This window comes from Sinocyclocheilus anshuiensis, unplaced genomic scaffold, assembly GCF_001515605.1.
Source record: "Sinocyclocheilus anshuiensis isolate Anshui unplaced genomic scaffold, SAMN03320099.WGS_v1.1 scaffold306, whole genome shotgun sequence".
Taxonomy (NCBI): domain Eukaryota; kingdom Metazoa; phylum Chordata; class Actinopteri; order Cypriniformes; family Cyprinidae; genus Sinocyclocheilus; species Sinocyclocheilus anshuiensis.
This window is the reverse complement of record NW_015544175.1, coordinates 2,507,021-2,531,016: the sequence shown is the minus strand read 5'-3', so window position 1 is coordinate 2,531,016 and position 23,996 is coordinate 2,507,021. Positions and strand designations below refer to the sequence as shown.

Sequence of the window (23,996 nt, the reverse complement as noted above, 5' to 3'; positions counted from 1 at the left end):
CATTTAAATGGGCTTTTAAAATGTACCACAAAAGCACATGGTATGGAAAATAAACCACCAAGTTTAATTAACTAACCCAGTCAATAACCCAGTTTCTCTGAAGTATATTAATATAACACCTCAATCACATATATGGTTCATATGCTTTTCAAAAGATGAAAGAAAGGTTCCCAAATACATTTCAGATGCATTTCAGCAATGAAGGTCTCATGCAATACAGATATCACCACAATCAGAGCATGCAATTTGCAAAACAGGCATCACAACCACAGTAAAAAATATGATGGTGGGGGGATTTTACTGTGACACAGGACAAAAGCGGGTCTTACACGTCTGGTTTTGCTTCCGGGACCAAAAGAGGGTGACCGCTTCATATGAAGAGAGAGAAAAAAGATGAGAGGAGAGTCAAACTTCATGTACAATTGTCAGCTAGATACGATCATGTTGGAGAAAGGAGGGAAGGGAATGAGGCATGTAAGAACACGTCTAATCTGTGGTTGGATTTCTGGGCATAGTTTACATGCACAAAGGATTCACTTCACATCAAAGAACTCCAAGGAGTCACTACCACAACACACTGGAGTGGATGTAGGATCAGATAAGTAAAATATAACCATGAACTATATCGCTGGTAGAATGTAAAACCAATTCAATATTGAATTCAATACAGAAAAGTATGAATAGAAAGGATTAGTGTAGTGAAAAATGTCCTTTGTTACCCTTTATTTGTCTGTGATATATATTTTTATACTTATCTGAATGTTGTGCTATTTGCTTAGCAACATGCTAATATCAAACTGTATTAGAATCAATTGTGAGTTGAGTTTCCTTTGGTATTCTGGTATTATTCCTTTGGGAGTGTCATAACTGGACACTTTTAAATGTGTAAAATGAGTGATGCAAAAAGACATTCCACTATAACATGGCTGAAGAAGAACTTACATCTTCCCAAAATTCAACTAAACAAGACGAAGAGGAAGAAAATGAGTCCTGATGGACAACAGAATGAAAAACAAAACAATAACCAAACACATTATGGCAGGAGAAAAAACAGAATAATAAAACTAATAAAACAGATCAGGATGTATCAGAATAATACAGAAAACAAGCCAAAAAAAAACATGTAAATAAGAATGATGAAAAAATATTTATTTGGAAACCAGAGTGAACTTCTATGCAGATGTTCTCATGAATAACACACTTACATCAAACTGATCCAGAGCAGAAGTGGGCGCATTGAGGAATGCCAAGAAAGAATTCTGGGAATCCTGATGCTTCACACCTAAAAATTACAGAATCTTATTAAAACACAATTTTTTAAATCTCATCAAATTAGACTGTAACAGAGCCAGGATTGCAAAAAAAACAATGCTGAGTAGGTTGGATATTTGATGTTATTGTTGTTGTTATTGTTTTTGTACATTGAAACAAACGTGATATAAAATAAAATATTAACATTAAGATGAAAAGTTTAAGTACTAAATTTACTAAAATGAAATGGAAATAAAAATGAATTAAAGCTATATATAAAATAAAAATAAATAAAAATGTAAAAAATAGTAAAACAAAAAAATAAATAACTGATCATATAAAAATAAATAATATAAAATAATATACAAAATATATCAAAAACAATAAAATAACACTGATTGCCACCTCTCCTCAGTCTCAGCTCTTCTGTCTCTTTCCTCAGCCTCTCAATTTCTGCAAGCAGCTCCTGGTTTCTACTTTCGGATTCTTGCAAGTTGCTGCAAGACAAAAATAACAGAGAGAAAACTGTCACTCTATTTAAATTCACCTCATTTGAAAAGAGAGTGTGAACAAAATAAGCTAAATTAAGCTAAAGCTCTACTGACTAAATCAAAAAGAAAAGCGAATTTCAAAACTATTAGGGTTGCACGATAAATCGCATGCGTTTATTATGCGCATCTCGTCAGTAAAGCCGGTTCTGTGATTAGTAGTAAATCTCCAGCACGTGCTTTCAGATGGAACTGCATTTACTACACAGAGCCATAGTTCACTGACAAGCTACGCAAAATCGTGTTCATTATCAGCGATGTATCGCATGCGATAATGAAAGCTGTTTGCGTAGCTTGTCAGTGAACTATGGCTCTGTGTAGTAAATGCAGTTCCATCTGAAAGCACGTGCTGGAGATTTACTACTAATCACAGAACCGGCTTTACTGACGAGATGCGCATGATAAACGCATGCGATTTATCGTGCAGCCCTAAAAACTATTCACATAAAGAGTAAAACGAATGTTCATTGACCTGAAAAAAAAGACATTAGACTTTAAATGAAATCAGCAAACCAGATCTCTAGTTTCAGTAGAGTTGAGCAGAACTATGTTGATATGTGTGGTCTTACCATTCTGTGGCAATGTTGGATGCTTTGACTTTGTTAAGCTCGTCCTGGATGGACTGTTTGGCTCTGATCTCGGCATCCAGTGCAGACTGCAGTTCTAGACGCGCAGACATGTCCAGCTTAGCAAAGCGCCTCATCTTCCACGGCATGTCCTAACAAAACGAGATAGCGACCCACCACATCAGACATTCAGGAAGATGAGAATATGTGTTTCATCCTTATCTGCTGTGTGCATGTCTCACCGTTCCTCTGGCTCCCAAGCTGGTGTTCCTGAGCCCTTCAAGCTCCTCTGTCATTTTTGTGGCCAGAGCTTGGAGGTAACCACGAGCATCTTTCTCATCGCTCACCCTGCACAGATTAGCTTAGTTCAGCTTAACCTTGACATAAAGCACAACATCTGTAAATGTTTGTTCTATTTTAAAACCGATGAATGTGATGAATGGCCAAATGATCTGCATCATCTGGATCCAGACATGGGTAAAGGTCATCATTATCATGCGTCTTTCTTGGCAAGTGTGATGTCACACGGCTGCAAGTAGGGGGCTCCACTCACCACTGTATGATCTCAGTGATCTGGGCCTCCCAATGGGCAACGCTCTCCTTCTTATCAGCCAACTCTCTCATCTCCTCCTCCAGCTGCCTGTGACTACTGTTGAGCTGGTCATACATAGAGCTCAGCTGAAAAGACAAAAAAGACCACAAAGAGTAAAGAACAAAAGGTGTTATGGTGGTTCTTAGCATGTTGCTACCAGTGTTGTTATTGTTAACTACAACTAAAAACAACAAAATATTTTTTTCATTAATTGAAAAAAGCTAAAATAAAATATAAATATTAGATTAGAAAAACTGATCCCAGATCAACTTTACTAGCTTTCATTGGTTCTTTGTTCAGTAGGAAAGTGAACGTTGTACGAAAGACAGGAAGCAAGCATATGTTATGGCGAGTCTATGCAAAACCTCTGCAGCGCTCTTTGATAGGAATGTGAATTCATTCAGGCATTTCACATCCTGGTTCAATTCCTTCCAAATGCCATCATTCTTGCTTATGTTTCTGAGCCTCATCCAATCTGGCATTTGACATGACAGGTCTGGCCAGCTGCACTATTGTTTTAAACTGCCTTTGTGTTTTGGGTTTCCAGGTATTTTTACGAAATGAATAATGTTTAATATCCATGCCACCCAACATAAGGAGCCCTTTAATATCTGATATGTCCAAACTTGCAGAATTATTTGACTGGTTGATTCTGATTTTACCCTGCAGTCCAAAGTAAACAGTGGCTGAGCCAAGAAGCAATTTTGGGTAAGTGTGTGTGGTTACGATGTCTCTCTAGGAATGTTAGCAGATTTGGGAAAAGACTGCCAGAGAAGAAGAGGGAATTTTAGGGGTTTGATGTATACTTTTTTGATGAAAGAGACACAGGCTAATGAATATCATGAGCAATGGCACATGTGTTTCTGAAAGCGATAGAGATCTCACTTTCTCCACTTCACTTGCGAGCTTCTTGTTTTCATCTGTCAGATGGCCTCTCTCCCTCTCGTACTTCTGCTTGTACTCCGTCTCAAACTCCTCTCGCTCAGTTTGGCTGTTACAAACACAACAATGAACATGATGAAGTTTACAGTACAGCTACATTCTGCTACCATGGAAATTCATTGTAAAGAATCAGATCTACAGGTTCACATTGGTGGCTCAACAAGCTGGTGGTCTCATTATGACCATGGGCCGTTCACAGACCATAGTTATTATATTCAATATATTCAATTTCAGATTTATGCCTCTAAACGTCACATACAAACAAACTGTGGTGCATCACATTGGCCCTTTCTGTCTAAGTGGGCGGCAGACAAGAAAAGCTGTAAATATGCAAAGGCTGAATGTGCCGGCAGCTGTAAGATTACCTGATGCTTTCACTGACAACGTAAAGAAACTGCACAAAAACCTGGTCACGTATAATCACACATGTACCTTTCTCTGCGGGTTTTCTCCAGTTTGTCTTTGAGCATGAGAATCTCTTTCTGGAGTGTGAGGTGTTGACCCTCAGCATCGTGGAGCTCCTTTTTGAGGCCCTTCAGCTCGCTGCTTTGGAGTGTCTCCCGGCGACACAACTCCTCCTCGTACTGCACGTTCTTCTTCTCCAGCTCCGCTCGTATGCGCATCAGCTCCTGCTGTTGGTCTAAGCTCGCCGCTGCATGAGGTGGCCCAGCCTGTTTCAACTGCTGCAGGAGGATTGAGACATAAGTGAGTATAAAGTTGGTTAAAGGACTTAGAGAATGAGAGAAAAGGGGGAAAATGGGAGCAAACAAGATCAAAAAGAGTTTTTCATGTATATGCATATACATGTATTATATATAGCCTGGGTGTGGCTAGAGAAATTGAACTCAGGTGTGATAAACCACAGTTTTAACAGGGGGGCAAACACTTCTTCACACAGGGCCATGTAGTTTTGGATTTTGTTTTCCCTTAATAATAAAAACCTTAATTTAAAAACTACATGTTGTGTTTACTTGTGTTATCTTTGACTAATATTTAAATTTGTTTGATGATCTGAAACATTAAAGTGTGACAAACATGCAAAAAAAATAAGAAATCAGGGCCAACACTTTTTCACACCACTGTATATATACATACACACACAACATACATACATTTTACATAAGTAACTATTTATATAAAGTATACAGCATATATAAGTTGAACATTTCTAAATGGCCAATCAACATATATTAATATACTCATGCATTGTCACCTTCATCCCTTCCAGGTCCTCCTCCAACTGTCTGCTGTACTGTTCGGTTCTTTCTCGTAGCTTCCTCTCCTTCCGAGCTTCTGCTGCCTGCTCCTCAGCCTGGGCCTCCAACTGAGATGAAAACAAACATCAAATACACAGCCAACAAATCCACAAATATGATATCACCGATGATAATCAATAATTACAACCATGCTGACTTGGCTTATATAAAGTCAAACACCAGTAAGTTAATGCGTATACCTCTTTGCGCATTTTCTCTGCTTTGCGAATCTCTAGCCGTAGAGCCTCTAGTTTCTGTGAAACTCCTTCCATCTCCTCCTCTTTGTCTCTGAACTGTCGGCTCAGCCGTTGCTTTTGTGAGCGCAGATCGCTCAGCTGCTCGTTCAGCTCAGAGAACTCCTTCACGGCCATCTTCTTTTGACTGTGAGCCTCCTTTAGCTCCTTCCCCTGAGCCTTCACCTTCTCTGCCAACTCCAGCAGCTCCTTCACATATTCATTACAGAATCAAAGTTAGCATAACTTAAGGCTGGAATACACTACACAACTTTCGCCCAGATTTTTGCCCCAGTTTGCATACTGGATGGGTCTATGCTCGCTGCTGAAAGTCAGAGTCAATCTGCAGATTTTGGGTTATTTCATATAAAATCTGCAGATCTGCAGATTTCATATAAAATCACATCGTGTATGATGGACAGCTTCAGACTATGATTCCATCCAGTCGGAAAATATCAAACATGTTTGATATTTTGAGCCGATTTTAGAACACATACTGTTTTCATTTGTCATGTGTCTTCCTACCCATGTGACACGTTTCTGCATTATTTGTTATGTTCTTGAAAGTCTGGTAGTATGTGATCCTCAGTAGTTTAATACATGATGCCCAATTTTTCTCTGTAACAATTTACAAAGTCAGGAGGTGTATGATCCATTGTGCTTTAAATTATGTTCAGATTTTAAAAGTCATGCAGTGTATTCCAGCCTTTATCCTTGTCTATGATCAACTATAAACTAGTCATTGAGCTAAAGGGTAATCTGTTAAACGGCACGGTTAAAGATTAAAGTCAGCTCAGGTCACTTGGACCATTACGCCAGCAGTCACAAACGGAGAAACTAGTTGGTCATTTATGGCAATTATCTTGAAAAAACACAGCATATACCAGTTTAAAGTGGCTAGCTGGTCTCTCTCAGTCTAGCCAATCTGTCTATTTTGATGGTTTTAGAGGGAATGGTCATATTTCAGCTGATCAACAAGCTAAACATCAGCTTGGCCAGGCTGGGAGACCAGTTCAAACCAACTAAGACCAGCAAATCTTAGACTAGTTAGAGCTGCACGTTAGAAGCCTAATTTTTGGATTGAAGGCCAACATGATTGGAGTTAGTAAACCACCTTGGCTCACCTGGTGGGGGCGTGGTTGAGCTAGTTAACCATACTCCAAACATCTTGACCTAGCTGACTAACTTCAGCATCCTAGACTGGTGTAGAAAAAGAATGATCTTTTACCTATTTCTCAAAATACAACGGAATAGGTACCTTGTGCAGATCATCTCTCTCTTGCATGACACTCTTCAGCTGTTTCTCGAAGCTCCTGATGATCTTAGACGAGTCGTCCAGGTCTCTTCGAACTGTGCTGGCCTCCTCCAATTGCTGTTCCAGTTGACCAGAGTCTGACATGACGAAAATGTATAGAGTCTTTGTCTAGAGATGTCACTACACTCAACGAGTAATCAATAAAGTACAATAAAGACGCAAGACCAGGACTGTGCCCTTGACTGAGTGCATTCCAACCCAATATCAAGCTCTCACCTGCTATCTGTTTCTTCAGGATGTCGATCTCACATTTTAAACTCCGGATCTCTACCTCCTTATTAGCATTCACTGGGGCGTCCGAATCAGGGTATTGCAGTGCCTGCACTGTTTGTGTGGACTCTAAGGGAAAAAGGATGTTTCAGAGAGACAGAAAGATAAAATATGATTTAGTGTGGATGTGTTAGTGCCCTCACCCTGTAGTTTACGGGTAAGTTCGGTCTTCTCCTGTTCTAGACGTCGGATCCTTCTCTCATAGGCCTCTGAGGCCAGGCTCTCTTCCAGGCTACGCTGAAGATCAGCATCTACCTGTGGCGGTCCCATGGACTCCCGCAGACACCCTCGATCTGACAGAGTGCTACAGAACCAAATCACACAAGAAACTGCAGTTCAAATTTTGTGATAAGCAGAATAAATCAAATTGTTAAAGCACACTACAATCTACACTACTGTTCAAAAGTTTGGGGTTGTTAAGATTTTGTATATTTTTGAACGAAGTATCTTATGCTCAACAAGGTTACAATTATTTAATCAAAAACAGTAATATTGTGAAATATTATTACACTTTAAAATAATTGTTTTCTATTTTAATATACTTTAAAATATAATTTATTCCTGTGATGGCAATTGCAGCAGCCATTACTCCAGTCATGTGATCCTTCAGAAATCATTCTCATATGCTGATTTGGTGCTCAAGAAATATTTATTATTATCAACGTTAAAAATAGTTGTGCTGCTCAGTATTTTTCTGTAAACTGTGATGGATTTTTAAGGAATCTTTGATGAATAGAACGTTCAAAAGAACAGCATTTATTTGAAATAGAAATCTTTTGTAACAATGTAAAAGTCTTTACTGTCATACTTTTTTACATATTTAAAAAAAGCCATGATGAATAAACATCTGACTCACCATTTGCTTGTGTAGGTGAAGCCTACAAATGGGAGGTGGTGTCCAGAAAACGTTGTGTGTGAAGGTGGGGGCAACGTCTCCTAAAATATTTCAGAAAAACTCAAATATTCATTGAAATTATCCAGTTCTGTATAGTGGCAAATTTAAGAGAAAATGTGCCTCTGCAACCACACATTAAGGCATTTATGTGGAATAAATACATCAGCTCCAAGATAAAATTAGAAAGAAATTAGATGCATACACAGTTTTTGAGGCAATCATCATCCACGTCAAAGTTGGAGGTGTCAGTGGGGCTGCTGACTTCGGGGATGTAGGGGGCTTCACATGTGCGAATGTTGTCCCAGTCAATGCCTGTGAAAAAGGGGTGCTGTTTGAAGTCGTCGATGCCATTCTGGCCTAACCGGTGTTCTCTGCTGCAGATCAGCCGCCGTATGAGATCTTTAGCCTCCTCAGACACATCTGTCACCTGAAGTGGGAACTGGAAGCGCTCCTGAGAATGAATGAGTTAAAATATACTTGAGTGTTGCGAATTGAGACTCTCTCAAATATCTCTGCCTATCTACGCTGGTTACGGTGGTCAAAGATGTGCTCCACTAGTTAAGTCCCACACAAAACTAAATGAACCTTGATGAATAGGTGAATTTTTACCTCATTGTTAGGTTGAGATGACTAATCCAGAATAAAATAGTGAAGAAAAGACAAAAAGAAAATTCGCTCATGACTATTTGTTTTATACCAAGCAAGAGACACAAACAAATTATCCTGGTGAACTAAAAAAGGAAAGGGTTACCTAGAAATTAAGCTACTCTACTGCAAACAGATTTCAGAAGAAGGTGAAATGTGTCATTTCTGCATCACTAGCATCACAAAATGGAACAGCATAAATAACACTTGTTTTAGATAATGCTTTGACAGCACAGTGATTTTACACTATTCAGGGGAATCAACCAATAAATGGCTTGCTTACAGTTGTCTCTAAAGGAAGAATGTACAGTATTTTAACATTGACAAATTACACATATCACCTTTAAATACACATTGGAAATAACAACACTGTCAAATTCTTGTTGCACAGAATCACATTTTGGTCCACGATGCAAACTAACCTTATGGTTCATGATCTTTCCATAGGTCTCCACCAGGGATTCAGCATAAAAGGGCGTCTCTCCATACAGCATCTCGTACATGCACACACCCAGAGACCACCAGTCACACTCCGGCCCGTACTTTCCCTTCCCGTCTTCCATAGCCTGCAAGATCTCTGGAGAGATGTAGTCCGGGGTCCCAACTGCCACAGAGGACTGGACCTGAGAGAAAACAGGAACAAGAAGACAGGAAGTTATAACACAAGACTTACTGAGCAAGAAATCATGCGCTTGACAATTCAGGATTGAGGATCAAACTCACGGTCCCATCTTCCATGAGCTTGAGGCAGGAGCCAAAGTCAGCCAGCCGGATGTGACCGTTCATGTCCATCAGGATATTGTCTGGCTTAATATCCCTGATTATACATAAAACACAATCATAAACATTCATTTTCTAAACCAAAAAGAACCATAACCAAAAAAAAAGTCAAAGTTTTATATAATGTCATGCTAAATGAATATAGTAATCATTCATTGCCACAGTGTGTGTATATATATATATATATATATATATATGTAATATAAATAAATATATACGTACTGTATTATTAATTTATTTGTATTATTATTTATTTTATATATATATATATATATATATATATATATATATATATAGTTAAATAAAAGGTGTATATTTTATACCACAGTGGTACAGTGGTGTGCAGGTGGACTGACCAAGGGCTTGTGGTGTCCTAATGAGGGTCAAAGGTCATGTACACGTGTCATCAGACTGAGCCAAACAGCTAATACTTCATTGCCATATTACACTTACTCAAATAACAGCACAATCTGTGCCCGATTTCTTAATTGTTCGAGATGTTTCATACACTATCTGTTCAAGACATCTAAGTTCATCTATATCAATAAATCACACAACTGTCCTGTGGCTGGCACAAGTACAGTGATGGATGTCGTAAAAGAGATAAGCAAAACTTTGAAGGACACGCGCATGCTATCTCATTTAAACAGCTGGGAGGTTACCAGCATCAGCACATCATTAATCATAACAGCTCATAAACCCTAAAACTCAGCACTACTGACGTTTTTGTTGCACTTTACAGCCAACATCTCAAATAAGACATTACAAGCTCATACAAGTGTGTGTGTGTGTGTGTGTGTGTGTGTGTGTGTGTGTGAGATCTTACAGATTTGGCAGAATGCTAGTACATTAAGTGAGGAGATTAGTGGAAAGCACAGAGATTTTTTGCCGAAGTGTTGATTATTAATTGTCAGCAATATGCAAGATATGAAGATATATATGTGTGCGTGTGTGAGGTGAGAGGCAGGCAGCCACCCCCGGCTGTCAAGCAGCTGAACAGAGGGCCAAAATGAACCATGAATGAGGGCTTCAACACAAAGAGGTCTGTCTGAGATTGTGTGAGGAACACAGTGGGTGGTGGAACTCTTTTCATAATGGCTTGACCTCATCCACACCGAATAATGAAGCGATATCGTCAATACTACAATGTTTATCATATACAGCACTCCTGTTTTGGGTGTCATATAATTAACCATAATAAAATCAACCACAATTTTTATCTCCAAAAACAAGTCAAACGATTTTTTAAACGCAACAAGATTTGATTAAAAATGTACTGAATTTAATAATTGTATTATACATATACATTAACTACAAAATAAATAAATATATAATACATCACCTTTCAAAAGTTTGGTGTTGGTAAGATTTTTTTTAATGTTTCTGAAAGTCTAATGGTCACTAAGGCTGCATTTATTTAATAAAAATACATTAAAAACAGTAATATTTTGAAATATTACATTTAAAATAAAATTTTTATATATTTTATTATAGTTTAATTTATTCCTATGATTGCAAAGTGGAATTTTCAGCAGCCATTACTCCAGTCTTCAGTGTAACATGATCATTCAGAAATCTTTTGAATATGCTGATTCGGTGCTCAAAAAATTAATAATAATAATAAAATTTCTTATTATTATCAATGTTCAAAACATTGTGCTGCATAATATTTTTGTCGAAAATATAATATTAATTCTTTTTAAAAGATAGAGACAAAAGCTCAAAAGAACAGCATTTATTTGAATTTGAAATGTCTTTGTCACTTTTGATCCATTTAAAGGCATCCTTGATGATTAAAGGTACTAATTTCTTTTAAATAAAATCTTACTGACCCCAAACCTCTGAATAGTAGTGTACCCGTGTATACATATATATAAAGCACCCAAAAGAATTTGATCATTCAGTGGCATTATTATTCCATTATTGTGGCAGATAAAAACATTGTTTGACTTTTAATAAAAAATTATTACATAAAATAAGTTTATGTTTTAATTAAAGCCAAACAAATATGCTCTACAGAGTCCATTGATTAACACTATGAGCTAACAAGGCTTACCACAGATAATGTGGAAATATTCATGACATAGCCATTGATGATGACTCTACAGCTACTCAGTCTTTTATTATTACTCCATCCTTGTGTGTATAAAGACTCCAATCATTGCCAAGTTTACTTAATACTGTTAAACTTGGCTTGTCTTCAATCTACGTTAGATTTGGTTAACCTGGCTGCAAGCCTCCTGCTAGGCTAAAAGCCATTCACTTTGTAATGGTGCATTAAGGGGTCCGGACTGATCAGCAGGGGTTGTAGTGTAGGTGATAATTGGGTGGCTCTGTCCCGGGCTGCTGTCTTAAGGAGCAGCAGACTGCGAGCAGAGGGAGGTAATCCCACTTTAAAACCACAATAACCATCTGTGAACACCATCTGGCCCGGCCTCATGCCTACCACAGGGAGAGCTGGTCAGCTATAGACAGGAAGAAAGAGAAGGGGGTGGGACTCATTGCATGGGGACGTTGGGTACATTTCAGCAATTCATTCCATCCTTTTTTACTAGAGCACTGAGCTCAATCCATTATTTCTAAAAAAAAACATTGGAGTATGTGGAAACTTCAACTTGTAGGTCAAGCCCCTGTTGTTGAAAAAATGCTGTTCTACAAGCACTAAGAGTGCCGTTGATGTCGCCACACAAAGCTCTTTATAAGGTCATCCAATCACCTGTGCCGTTTCAGATGAATGTGGCTTTATCCTCAGGCAACGACTGTGCATCTTTCTCTTTGATAAAGGATCTTTACAGGTAACAAGAGATTCCCTCTTGGCTTTTGAGGTGCGACGAGCCATGTTTTGGTGGCGAATTAAATTCCAGCTTCCTTAGCAATCAGCTGAGACATCAACACGCATGGCTTTGGACACACATATGGCCATGATCAATAACAGAGTACAATGCAATTGTCACACACAACAAAAACACACAGATGCTAGTTCGTCCGGTTGGCTCTCCGTCTGTGACATGGGCCAGTCCTTTTCAGTGGAAGGATAAGAGCGCACACTATGCAAATATCTGGCCGAGAGGAACCGTGCACTTAACACTTACAAGCACAATCTCTAAGTAACCTCCACTTTAACACAACAGCTTGCCCACTTAGTCTAATAAGGGCTGGGTGAAAGCAAGAGCTCCAAGCTTTTCCTGGAAGGAGCTTTTGGGGCAGGAGCCGACTAATGTAATCTGGAGACTGGAAACGATGTGTGAAGGCTGCATTTAAAATGTAAATGTGAATTGATGAAGAGACAAAAGAAATTAGAGATTTAATAAATCCATTTAAAGGCATAGTTTACCAATAATAAACATTTAACACTTGCCATATCATTCTAAACTTTTTTCCATAAAGATGCATCATGTCAGGTTTGATGTGAATGCTGAATGATAAAGTCACTGTCATACAACTTTAGAAGAATTTTAGAGTTGTATCAACTAGGGCTGCACAGTTAAGTGAAATAAAATTGAATATTGCAATATGGCTCAGTGTGATTATTAAATGACAAAAGCTGGATTTAATCAAATAAATGTACTGCATGTTTCAGAGCCAAATTAAATAATTATGTTTATAATATAATATTATAATAATATATAATATAATATAATATAATATAATATAATATATGAATCATTAAATACTAGATTTTTTTATATCACTATATTAAAATTTTAATATTTCTTATTTTGTTTAAACTCTACACTTCACACCATCATCATCATCTGCTCACGCTTCTGTCACTTGAAACTCTCATGACTTTGAGATATGATGGAAAATGTCCTGCCCTTTTCCATTCAACAAAGTGCATTGTGATCGCTGGCTGTTAAACTCAATTACAAAAACAAAAAACAAAACAAGTTATTTTTTAAAATGATATAAAATAAATAAATAAATAAATACATACATACATTTTTCTTTTAATTTTGAGAAAAGTGAAATATGATTTGGACTTGTTTTTATTTATTTTGTATTACACAAACATTCATTATAAAATGTCAGCAGAACTAGTTTAGGACAGAAAAAAACAAACTGTTGATGAATGCATCTGATAACCAGCACATCTTCATTCTGTATTTAGAGTTTGTCCTGGAAATCATTGCTTCTTTCCATGCCGTTCTGTCCAAAACAGACAGAAAAATTAGCGTTTGTGTGAGAGAAGAAACCCATTCAGAGCAATGACTGGTTAAATTATGCAGTTTTGTGTCACTGGTTAATAGTGATCTGTGAGTTTAGATTTATGTCTATTTGTGGGCGCTGAATCCTGTTATTTCATTTCTCTTATTCAACTAAATTGTTGAAATGTGTATGTAAATGACAATAATTACATTAGATCCCCTCAATCCACAACATCATGACATTTGCAGTGTGTTGAACGAGCACAGGTGTTCGGTCCAGCCAACACCAGTTCAAACTAATTACATCGCCGTTCTGGCTCCAGGCATTGATTCATCGTGGGCAGTGTGTAATGCATACCGAAATCCTTAAATACTGAGCTCTAGACAGATTGCTAGACAAACATGCATGCATTTTATAATGAGATTTCAATTCTAAAAGTGCCATTTCTGTGCTAATAATACAACCAACTTATTTTTAAACAAATATATCATATTTGATACACAAATTTCACACGATCTACTCCATGCCTTCTGTCTCTGATTGATAGTTTGGACTCTTTTAGTCTAATTGTACAATCGTCCAGCTTCAGCTCGAGCTTCACGTGTCCAATCTTGACTGATTTTGATCGACTGTAGTAATATCTTCAGATGAACACTTACTGGACTGAAGCAGCTCAGCTTTACTTGATTCTCCATCAATCATGTTTTAGAGTCTCAAATCTGATCCTCAGGATCTTTTGAGGAGCATTTGTTTCCAGAAGCTTTACTTTCACTGTTCCTCAGCGGAGGAATGATCATCACAAGCCTCCAGAACATCTTACATCTTCTGAGGAGCCTTTATTTCTTCATCTTTTAATCAGCATTGCATTATATGTTTATTATTATTATTATATTAACCCGTAATAAAATAACGTGTTAGAATAATAAAATATTACTTTCTATAGTACTTGTAATAGTGTTTATAATTCACATATCATTATACATCATTCAACTATATATATATATATATATATATATATATATATTAAAATGTGCTTTCAAGCTAAAAGAAAAAGACAAAAAATATATATACTGTATATATAGATATAGATATATATAATCTATATCTATATATACAGTATATATATATTTTGTCTTTTTCTTTTAGCTTGAACGCATTTTTTTATCATTTTAAAAGGAAAAGATCAGTGTGAACATTCTGCTAAACATCTCCTTTTATGTCCATAGAAGAAAGAAATTCATACAAGTTTGTAATGACATGAGGATGATTAAATAATGACAGAATGACAGAATATTCATTTTTAAGTGAAATACCCCTTTAAATCAATTTTGTTTAGATGGTACACTAATTATGAACCCATCACTGTGCATTCATGCAAACAGTGGTGTCTCAACTATTTTCACACAGTACATCCACCCTCAAACATACAGATGCACTTATTCCCAAATGCACACCCTTTAACACGGCTTGCTCATACAAAAACACACCCACACCAACCCCATCCCTGGAGACCAATCCACTCTGTTTCCACCCTCCACAAACCAGGCGTACCAAACTTTCATGAGAACAGTTGACCACACCTCTAACCCCATGATTACTGCCTTTAACTTTCCCCTGCCTGTCCCTCTGGGTGCCCCAAAAGCAGCAACTAAAAGAGCTGCATATAAGTTTGTGAGGAAGGCAACATGAGTACATTGTTTGTACCCAAATTATGTGTTTGGTGGGACTGTTGAAGCACACCCAAAGTCCCAGTACAAACACATTCATCACACCGAGGGCTCTATGCAACTGGTGCCAGTCAGTATGCAAATGTTGACACTTCCTGTGTGATAACCGAAGATGGGTTCCAATCCAGCCTGTCCTCAGACTAAACATAGCCTTTTTCCGACTCATTGCTCTTGCTGTGATTTCAGTGCATGCTTAGCTGATTTGAAAACCCCATAAAATCAAAATGGGTGCTTTGTGGTTTTTAATCCATGTGCATTCGTTTTGAGGTCATCTATATGCTAATATACACATTCAAAAGTTTGGGATAAGATTTTAAATGGAAAACAGTAATATTATGAAATATTAATAAAATTGTAATATATTTTAAAATGAAATTTATTCCTGTGATGGCAAAACTGAATTTTCAGCAGAAATCACACCAGTTTTCAGTGTCACATGATCATTTACTGATCCTTTTGATCAATTTAATGCATCTTCGCAGAAAAAAATATTAATTTCCTTTAAAAAAATCTTGCTGTCCCAAACTTTTGAATAGTACTGTCCTCCTAAAGATTGACAAAACTGACTTTAAGCAGATTTTTTTAATTTACAATCTTCTGTGAAAACAGACCAAAATACTGATGACTCATGTTGCACTACACAGATTTTTGTCCAATCAAATTCTCTATATATTGAGAATGTCCCTCCCTCTAATACTTCCTGTAACTAACTAGAAAACAGGTTCATGGCAAAATAAGGATGAACTATTTAATACACCTCACCCAAACATCTGGTTTCAAACAAGATGTTTTGGCTAGTTAACAAGGCATCTGCTTTCAAATGTCATCAAAAAAATGCGTATTTGTATAACAAAAAAAATAAAAGAGTTTTACAAGCAAACCTGACTACAAAATGGATTGCTGTATACAGTAGGTTAGTGATAGGATTATACATTTATTGATATGGAAACAAAAAAAAAAACAATAAATTGACTTCTAAAGCCACTTTTAAATATCTATTCAATGCTTATGTCTGCCACAATGTTATCTTTTAATTATCATTATTTGGGGGTTCAGCAAATACTGACATATGCCATTCATTTGATTAACCAATGAGCATTTAACTCAGTCAAATTTTTAACTGATTAACCCTAGTTTAAAGAGTCAAGACCCACCTGTGAACATAATGTAGCTGGTGCACAGAGTCAACAGCCAAGACCATTTCGGTCAGATAGAACTTGGCCATGTCCTCAGGCAAACGATCTTCAAATTTACTGAGCAGAGTCAACAGATCTCCCCCTACATAGTAGTCCATCACCAGGTACTGGGAGGAGAGAAAAACAGGATGTGAATAAGACAGAAATAAGAGAAGTGAAGAAACAAAAATAATGGGAAACAAAGATATCAATCACAGGGAGTCTACATCTTTTAAATTTCCTTTACTCTTGGATTAACCCATCCCATCTCAATTATCCATGACATTCTTTCATTCAAAACCTCTTTATCGTTCTCTTCCTCCAGTTTCATTCCTTCACACTCCCACTCATGAAGCTGAACTCAAAATGATAATTCATATTAGAGCCCCCTCTTCTCCAGTCACGCTATATACAGCACGGCACAGATAAATATATAGTCTGCTATAAAACAGTGTCCCTTGGAACTCTGTAAGCAGTGATTAATGATCATTACATTATCTCCCCCTCTGCACCTTATCAAGTGAATGTGACTCAGACCCAATGTGCGCTTGAGAATTCTCACACACCAAGTTGTTCTCGTCCTGGAAAGCATAGTGTAACGTCGTGATCCACTGACTGTCCCCGTTCACCAGCACGTCCCGTTCCTCCCGAAAACATGCAGTCTGAGAAAAAAAGGGGTAAAATGTCGATTGAAAACCACTTTTTTGGAGTCAATGATCAAAAATGTGCTCCACATATTTAGAATGACTCCAACCAAGGGGTCTATTTCCACTGCGAGGAATGGTTTCTGAATCATATATAGAGCAAAGACTGTTTTTAAGTGGTTCCTCATGTAATGGGCAAAGACAGAGGGAGTAACACTCTCCTAGGACGCTAAAGAATGATACGCCAGGGATATAGAAGAAACGGCTGCATCAGCTGAATGGTAAAGCCTGATGCTAACTGGATCAAGATTTGTGCATTATATAAAAATCAGTCTTGAGAAAACCATTACTGTTATTTGCAGCTAAAGCAGTTCGCCTTGAACCAAATCTGCTGAATAAAAGGAAGAGATGTCTGTAAAAACATCAGCTCACCTCAGCCCTTTTGAGCATTTCCCATTTGTTGAGAATCTTCATGGCAAATACTTTGTCTGTATTTTTCACCTTTACTACTGCAACCTGAAAGGAGGATGAGAACATCAGTCCTGATGTGATCTTAAACATAATTTGTTTTTATTGGCATTCACACAAAAGTGTTACTCAGCTTGCTTGTTAAATATGCTGCCAATAGCATTCATTGAAGAAAAGTACAGCAGATTATGAGCAGAAATATATAATACCAGATTTGTTCATCTCTACTGGTCTTAGGTTTGCAGAATCTTATTGCAAGTAAAACATGATTTTTGTGCCTACAAAGCATATTAAACCCTACTGAATAATTCAATTCAACTTTGAAGAAATGTACTCATGCAGTACGCTCAATAACTTGGTGCCTGTAAACAAACATACAGCATCTGTGGTTGGTCAGCATCTGTGGTTTTGATGTTGGTCAACATCAAAAGTTTGGGGTTGACAAGATTTCTAAATGTTTCTGAAAGAATCTCTTACACTCACCAAGGTTGCATTTATGTGATCAATAATACAGGAAAAATAGTACTTTTGTGAGATATTATTACAATTTAAAATAACATTTCTATTTTAATATACTTTAAAATGTAATTTATTGTTTTCAGTATCACACTATCCTTCAGAAATCATTACAATATGCAGATTTGGTGCTCAAATAATATTTCTTATTATTACAAATGTTGAAAACAGCTGCTTAGTACTTTTGTGGAAGCGACCGTTACACGATGACCGTGTAAACAATAACATCATGCTCATTGTACCTGCATGAATGGTCATGTGACATGCGTTTTCGGTTGTGTAGTGTGGATCGTTTCTGAAACGCAGTGAAAATGCAAGTGTAGACGCCGTTTTAAAACTAAAACGCACTAGTGTAAACAGGGCCTAAGCTGCAAATTCAATCTCTGTGAGACTACAAACAGTAAAGTTTAAATACAAATAAAAAACAGATGCGTGTGAATGTCATGAAATCATAGTGCTAGGAAAGTGAAGTTCTTATGATCTTATCTAGCATCTGCCTTGATAAGGAAATATAAAACATTAAGCCCAGTTAGGTGTGTGATGATTAGACATAACAATGTTCTGGCAATGTTTAGTGACTTGATCGGGAAGGAGCACACTGTTTTTGGCTCTGACTTTGATGATAGAAGAGTCTTTCAAAGTTCTTTGCTCTTCGCTTTCTGCCATCAAGTATGTGATGACATCTTCAGAGATTCCCCTTTCCGCACCCTACACATCAACTCATACACTACAAGACCAGTAAAATTACCTAGACATGCAGCACTCTCATAGAAATGTGTGGGTCTGTTCATAATAAAAAAAAATCCACACATCTCTGGAAGAGTGCTGCATGTCTCAGTACTTGAATGGTCTTTTATTTATAAGACCAGTTCTTTCCTTTCTTTCTTTCTTTCTTTTTATATTTATTTATTTATTTATAGGACCATTGTGATATTTTTATCACATATTTTCATCCTGTCTGGATACAACGTTTTGTTTTTGTTTTTTTTTATCAGCATAAACTGAATTCATTACATCAAATACTAACATAATGTACGTTCATAGTATGCTATAGTGCTTATTGTAGAGTATACTCTAAAGATATTTATAGTATTTAAATGTTTTAATAAAAAAAAAACTGCATTACAGTAAGTGGCATTTAAATGTGACAATGCAAATGCAACATGCAAAAAAAAATTTAATGATCTTAAAACATACTGAAAGCCGTTTTTTGTTTTTTGTTTTTTGTTTTTTGAAATTCAGTAGCAGCTACTGGCTCAGCAGTCTCCACAGGAAATGATGTCATCTGCCCTTCTTCTGTTTGCCCAAGCCTATCCTGATCCATCAGGAGATGAAAGTGTGTGACCTATCCTCAATCTATTCCTTTGCACGTTTTCTCACAGCTGCATGGCTTCCTCTCTGGTGTTATTTTGGAAACAGGCTCACATCAAGTAGAACGGATTTTCTGCTAGCTTTCCATGAGCTGTTGATTCCAGTTGGACTGAAGTGAGCAGACGCTAGGCCGGAAACCCTGTCTAGTGGTGTGTCAGACGAAAACGTTCCCATTGAGGAGGGTGCAGATGAATCATATAGCTCACCAGACATTGACAAGTGGAGAAAAACCGAGGGACTGACACATTGCCCTTTTAAATCTACTTTAATCTCAAGGATCTTTGATGTATTTCCATCCACCCAATCTAATAAATGTGTTGCCATTTTTATAACTCAAACCTATCCATTGTTAAAAAAGTTTAAACTGTCTTTTTACAGACACGGTTGTTTAAAGCAGATCTGTATGGTAAAGGGGTCATATGATGCGATTTCAAGTTTTCCTTTCTCTTTGGGGGTCACATCACAGTGGAGTCAGCTGTCTTAACCGTGGCTTGTGTACTGCAAACACATACCAGCTTCATCACTGTGTCCGTCACGCGACTCTTTACATTCGGGCTCTGTCTTTACATTTATTTTGAAAGCTGAAGCTCGCAATTATGGTAAGGGGCGTTACATTTCTGACGAGTGCTTGCGGTGTTCGGCCAATCACAATGCACTGGGTCAGCTGGCCAATCAGAGCAGACTGCGCTTGTTGGAAGGAGGGACTTTGTAGAAAACGAAGCGTTTGAGAGAGGCGGGGCATAGAGGACCTACAATAATGTACAGTATTTGAAAAATAATGTGTTTTTTGAACATTAAAGCATGTCAACATATTCTGTTACACCAAATACACAAAATAATGATCTTTAAAAAAGCATCATATGACCCCTTTAAAGGATTAGCTAAAGGAAAATTTGGTCATAATTTACTCACTATCCTGTCGTTCCCAAAACCATATGACTTTCTTTTTTTCCATGGAAAACAAAAGGAGAAACTTTAAATAATATGCTGGTTACTATCTGAATGTGGACTAAATATTTCAAGCTTCAAAAAAAATAAACTGGAAAAATACCATAAAACTATCATAAAATCATCATCAGTCTGTAAAACCTGTACGCAATATTTCAAGTCGTGGCCTAATGGTTAGAGAGTCAGACCTGTAACCCAAAGGTTGCGGGTTCGAGTCACTGTACTGACAGGAATTGTCAGTGGGGGTAGTGAATGACCAGCGCTCTCTTCCACCCTCAATTCCACGATTGAGGTGAGACCCTTGAGCAAGGCACCAAACCCCCAACTGCTACCCAGGTGCTGCAAAAAAAAATGGCTGCCCAGTGCGCCGGGTGTGTGTGTGTGTGTGTGTTCACTACTCACTGCTGTGTGTGTGCGCACTTGGATGGGTTAAATGCAGAGCACAAATTCCGAGTATGGGTCACCATACTTGGCTACACATCACTTTCACTTTTTCACTTGCAAGTCAGAGCTGCAAAGATATTCCTCAAATATTAACTTTTTGTATTCCACGGAAGAAAAGGAGCTGCACTGGTTACAAAATGGGTGAGTAAATAATGATAGAATTTTTATTTTTGGGTGAACTATTCCTTCAACTCAACTTGGAAACGTCCAAGTGCTCAGTCACTGCGAAAATAAAACCTGAATACAAATTCCATAAACCATTTGCTGGGGTTTTAAAACATGGCTCCAATCCAATATTCCCACTTCATGTGCCATTCTAAACAGCCAAGCCTCACTAAGTAACCTAATAGTGCCGGTTTCCTGGCCTACCTGTACACCACACATTCCCCAGTGACTACGTCACACATCTGTCATTACAAAAGAACATTAACTGCCTCGGGCTCTCAAAGGTACATCATGAAGAATGTCCTTACTCTGCAACATACCTGTGCTTATGGTAAAGCAGTATATTAATATATATTAGTATATTAACTAATAATGCAAAGGGGCTCTTATGGGATCTAAAAAAAAACAATAGAATGTTCTAAATGTAGTGAGAACAATAAATACCTCTCCAAACGCTCCCCGTCCAATCACCTTCAGGATCTCGAAATCTTCCTTGTGCAAGCGCATCTGTTTCACCTTGGATGTAAAAGGTTTGGCTGTAAATATTAAAAGGGACAAAATCAGTAAAATTGAAATAAAATAATAATAATAAAAATAAATTGTCAAAAACTAAAAATAAATACACTACCAAAGGTTGGGGGTCAGAAAGATTTTAAAAGAAAAATTATACTTTTATTCAGCATTGAATTGATCAAAAGTGACAGTTAAAGGTATTCATAATCTTACAAAAGATTTTCTATTTCAGATCAATTATAAAATAGAGAGTTCCTTTGAACTTTCCATTCATCAAATAATCCTGAAAAAATGTATCTCAAAAATATTTTGTGTTTTCAACACTGATTGCACCAAATCAGCATATTAGACTGATTTCTAAATGATCGTGTGAGACTGATTACTTGAGTAATGGCTGCTGAAAATGTAGATTTGCCATCACAGGAATAAATTATATTTTGCATTTTATTAAAATTGAAAAAAGTTATTTTAAATAGAAATAATATTTCACAGTATTACTGTTTTTAAAATAAAATAAATGCAGCCCTGATGAGAATAAAAACTTTTCAAAAATCTTACTGACCGCAACATTTTGAACAGTTATTGCCACTATATTTATTTATGAAAAAATGCTGTTTTTCAGAGTTATACTTAAGATTTTTTAAGACTACAGATTTTTGTTGAATAAATTAATTTTCAAATGAACTATTATTTGAAACATTCTTTTGTAAATATTACGTAAAATAATGAATTCCTCCACTGAAGCAAGGTTGTGCATGTGTTATTCCCAGGGTGGGAGAACATGGGAACAGAAGAGGGGATGATCTCAACCGCAGTGCGATAAGGATAAAAGTCTGCCATGTTTATCCTCAACAAGAGTACAAACACGCCACCCACACCTGAGTCTATGTAGCTCTGAACTTAGCATCTCAGAATGAGGTAAGCTTGACCTTCCTAAAACATCTTTTTACAAAGCTCGACCTCATCTAATGGCTCTCATACACATTACTGAGGTGTTCTGTTGCTAGGTTTTTCCATGGGAGCACACTGCCACAGCTACACTCATAGTTTAGTCCATAAACTCTCATCCAATCAGTATCAAGCACACAGGGTGGGGCAGCTCTGTTACCATAGCAATATTGGATTGTGCAGAAGAAAGAAATTCAAAAAAGTCACATAGGTGTCAGTATATAGAGCTATTTAATAACAGATTTATACACTCTCAGAAAAAAAGGGTACAAAAGCTGTCACTGGTCCAGTACCTTTTCAAAAGGTACAAATATGTACTATAGGTAATAATATGTACCTTTAATGTGCTTGCCTTGCATGCAGCCATTAGGGGTAAATAAGGTACAAAGGTGTACCTTTTTGAAAAGGTACTGCCCTAGTGACAGCTTTTGTACCTTTTTTCTGAGAGTGTAAACTAATTTTTAGAAATCTTTTACCAACAAAAATTGTGTTTCAGCTAACTTTCATTAACAAAGTTGGTTTGATTTTTTTTTAATCTCATGCAATGACATTTCTACATTTTTAAGTGGTTTAAGTGTCTAAATATCTCGGGGCCCCAATGTAAGTTAAAATGAAACGCATTAGAAATCTAAGTGCACAAATACAGCATATATATTCTATATGAATAAAAAAATCGAATGATGATTTTACAAACCCAACCATAAAAACTTTTTACACCTGAACACTAATAATTAAAAATAGCACAATATTTGACAAAGTATTGTTATTAAATGTGTTAAGGCAACAACTATCCCGAACACGATAGCACTTTGCCATTTCTTTCTTAAAAAACTAGGCTACTTATTTTCACTATCTAATAATATAAACTAAGAATAAATCAAATGTTTCCCACACAATATTCTAATTCTATTTAAGGGGTCATTACTCATTATCTGTTGAAGTTACAGCATCTGTCTTTCAGAGCAAATAAGTGGGTAGATCACCAAGGTACAATTGGTGGCTCCAAGCAAGGCATTTTGGTCCCAGCAGGCCTTCATTACCCAGCCAGGTCATTACGTCTCATCAGAACTGCTCCACATTACTACTGTAATTACACTTAAGCACTGACCCACTGCTAATCTAACAGTCATCACAGTCACATATCACCCTGCTGACAGCTAAAAACATGCTAATAATACCAGCAATGTGTAAACACTATTGAGCAGGTAGTATGAACAAAAGATTATAGCACGATAATAATATTTTATTATGGTGACAAATATATCACAACTGTGTGAATATATTATTTAATAAAAAAAAAAATCAGCATTTCCAGCAAAATAAATAAATAAATAAATAATACTATTATATATTATAAGTTTATACTTATTCATTTTTTTGCTGGAAATATGGGTTATAAAAATAAATAAAATATGAATAAATTATTAAATAAATAATACTATATAATTATTAATAATTTAATTAATAAAAAAATAATAAAATGTTACTTGAATCTTATTTAAATAAAGATTAAATAAACACGTGCCAATGCCTATTTTTGGATAACCTAGTGATCTAAATAAAAATACTATTAAAGGTATTACTTATATATTAAAGGTATACTTATAAAGACATAATTCTTTTGATTTTATTTTT

At 36.6% G+C, this 23,996-nt stretch overlaps 1 protein-coding gene across 10 annotated transcripts in view; it reads right to left on the bottom strand.

Moving 5' to 3' along the window:
* Positions 1–23,996, bottom strand: part of LOC107696186 (serine/threonine-protein kinase MRCK alpha-like) — a 56,254-nt gene that overhangs the window by 12,859 nt on the left and 19,399 nt on the right. For 3 of the 10 annotated variants that reach the window (XM_016496403.1, XM_016496411.1, XM_016496405.1), the window contains exons 2-24: positions 21,345–21,436; positions 17,421–17,504; positions 16,911–17,006; positions 16,324–16,472; positions 9,237–9,330; positions 8,936–9,136; positions 8,478–8,498; positions 8,071–8,319; positions 7,830–7,909; positions 7,117–7,277; positions 6,920–7,042; positions 6,647–6,780; positions 5,356–5,598; positions 5,113–5,223; positions 4,332–4,582; positions 3,843–3,948; positions 2,919–3,043; positions 2,608–2,713; positions 2,369–2,517; positions 1,657–1,748; positions 1,206–1,282; positions 943–990; positions 330–368 (exon numbers count right to left, since the gene is read on the bottom strand). In XM_016496403.1, coding sequence (XP_016351889.1) covers positions 330–368; positions 943–990; positions 1,206–1,282; positions 1,657–1,748; positions 2,369–2,517; positions 2,608–2,713; positions 2,919–3,043; positions 3,843–3,948; positions 4,332–4,582; positions 5,113–5,223; positions 5,356–5,598; positions 6,647–6,780; positions 6,920–7,042; positions 7,117–7,277; positions 7,830–7,909; positions 8,071–8,319; positions 8,478–8,498; positions 8,936–9,136; positions 9,237–9,330; positions 16,324–16,472; positions 16,911–17,006; positions 17,421–17,504; positions 21,345–21,436 — 2,831 coding nt within the window. The remainder of the gene's footprint in view (positions 1–329; positions 369–942; positions 991–1,205; positions 1,283–1,656; positions 1,749–2,368; positions 2,518–2,607; positions 2,714–2,918; positions 3,044–3,842; positions 3,949–4,331; positions 4,583–5,112; positions 5,224–5,355; positions 5,599–6,646; positions 6,781–6,919; positions 7,043–7,116; positions 7,278–7,829; positions 7,910–8,070; positions 8,320–8,477; positions 8,499–8,935; positions 9,137–9,236; positions 9,331–16,323; positions 16,473–16,910; positions 17,007–17,420; positions 17,505–21,344; positions 21,437–23,996) is intronic. The other 7 variants (XM_016496406.1, XM_016496413.1, XM_016496404.1 and 4 more) reach the window with 6 other exon arrangements.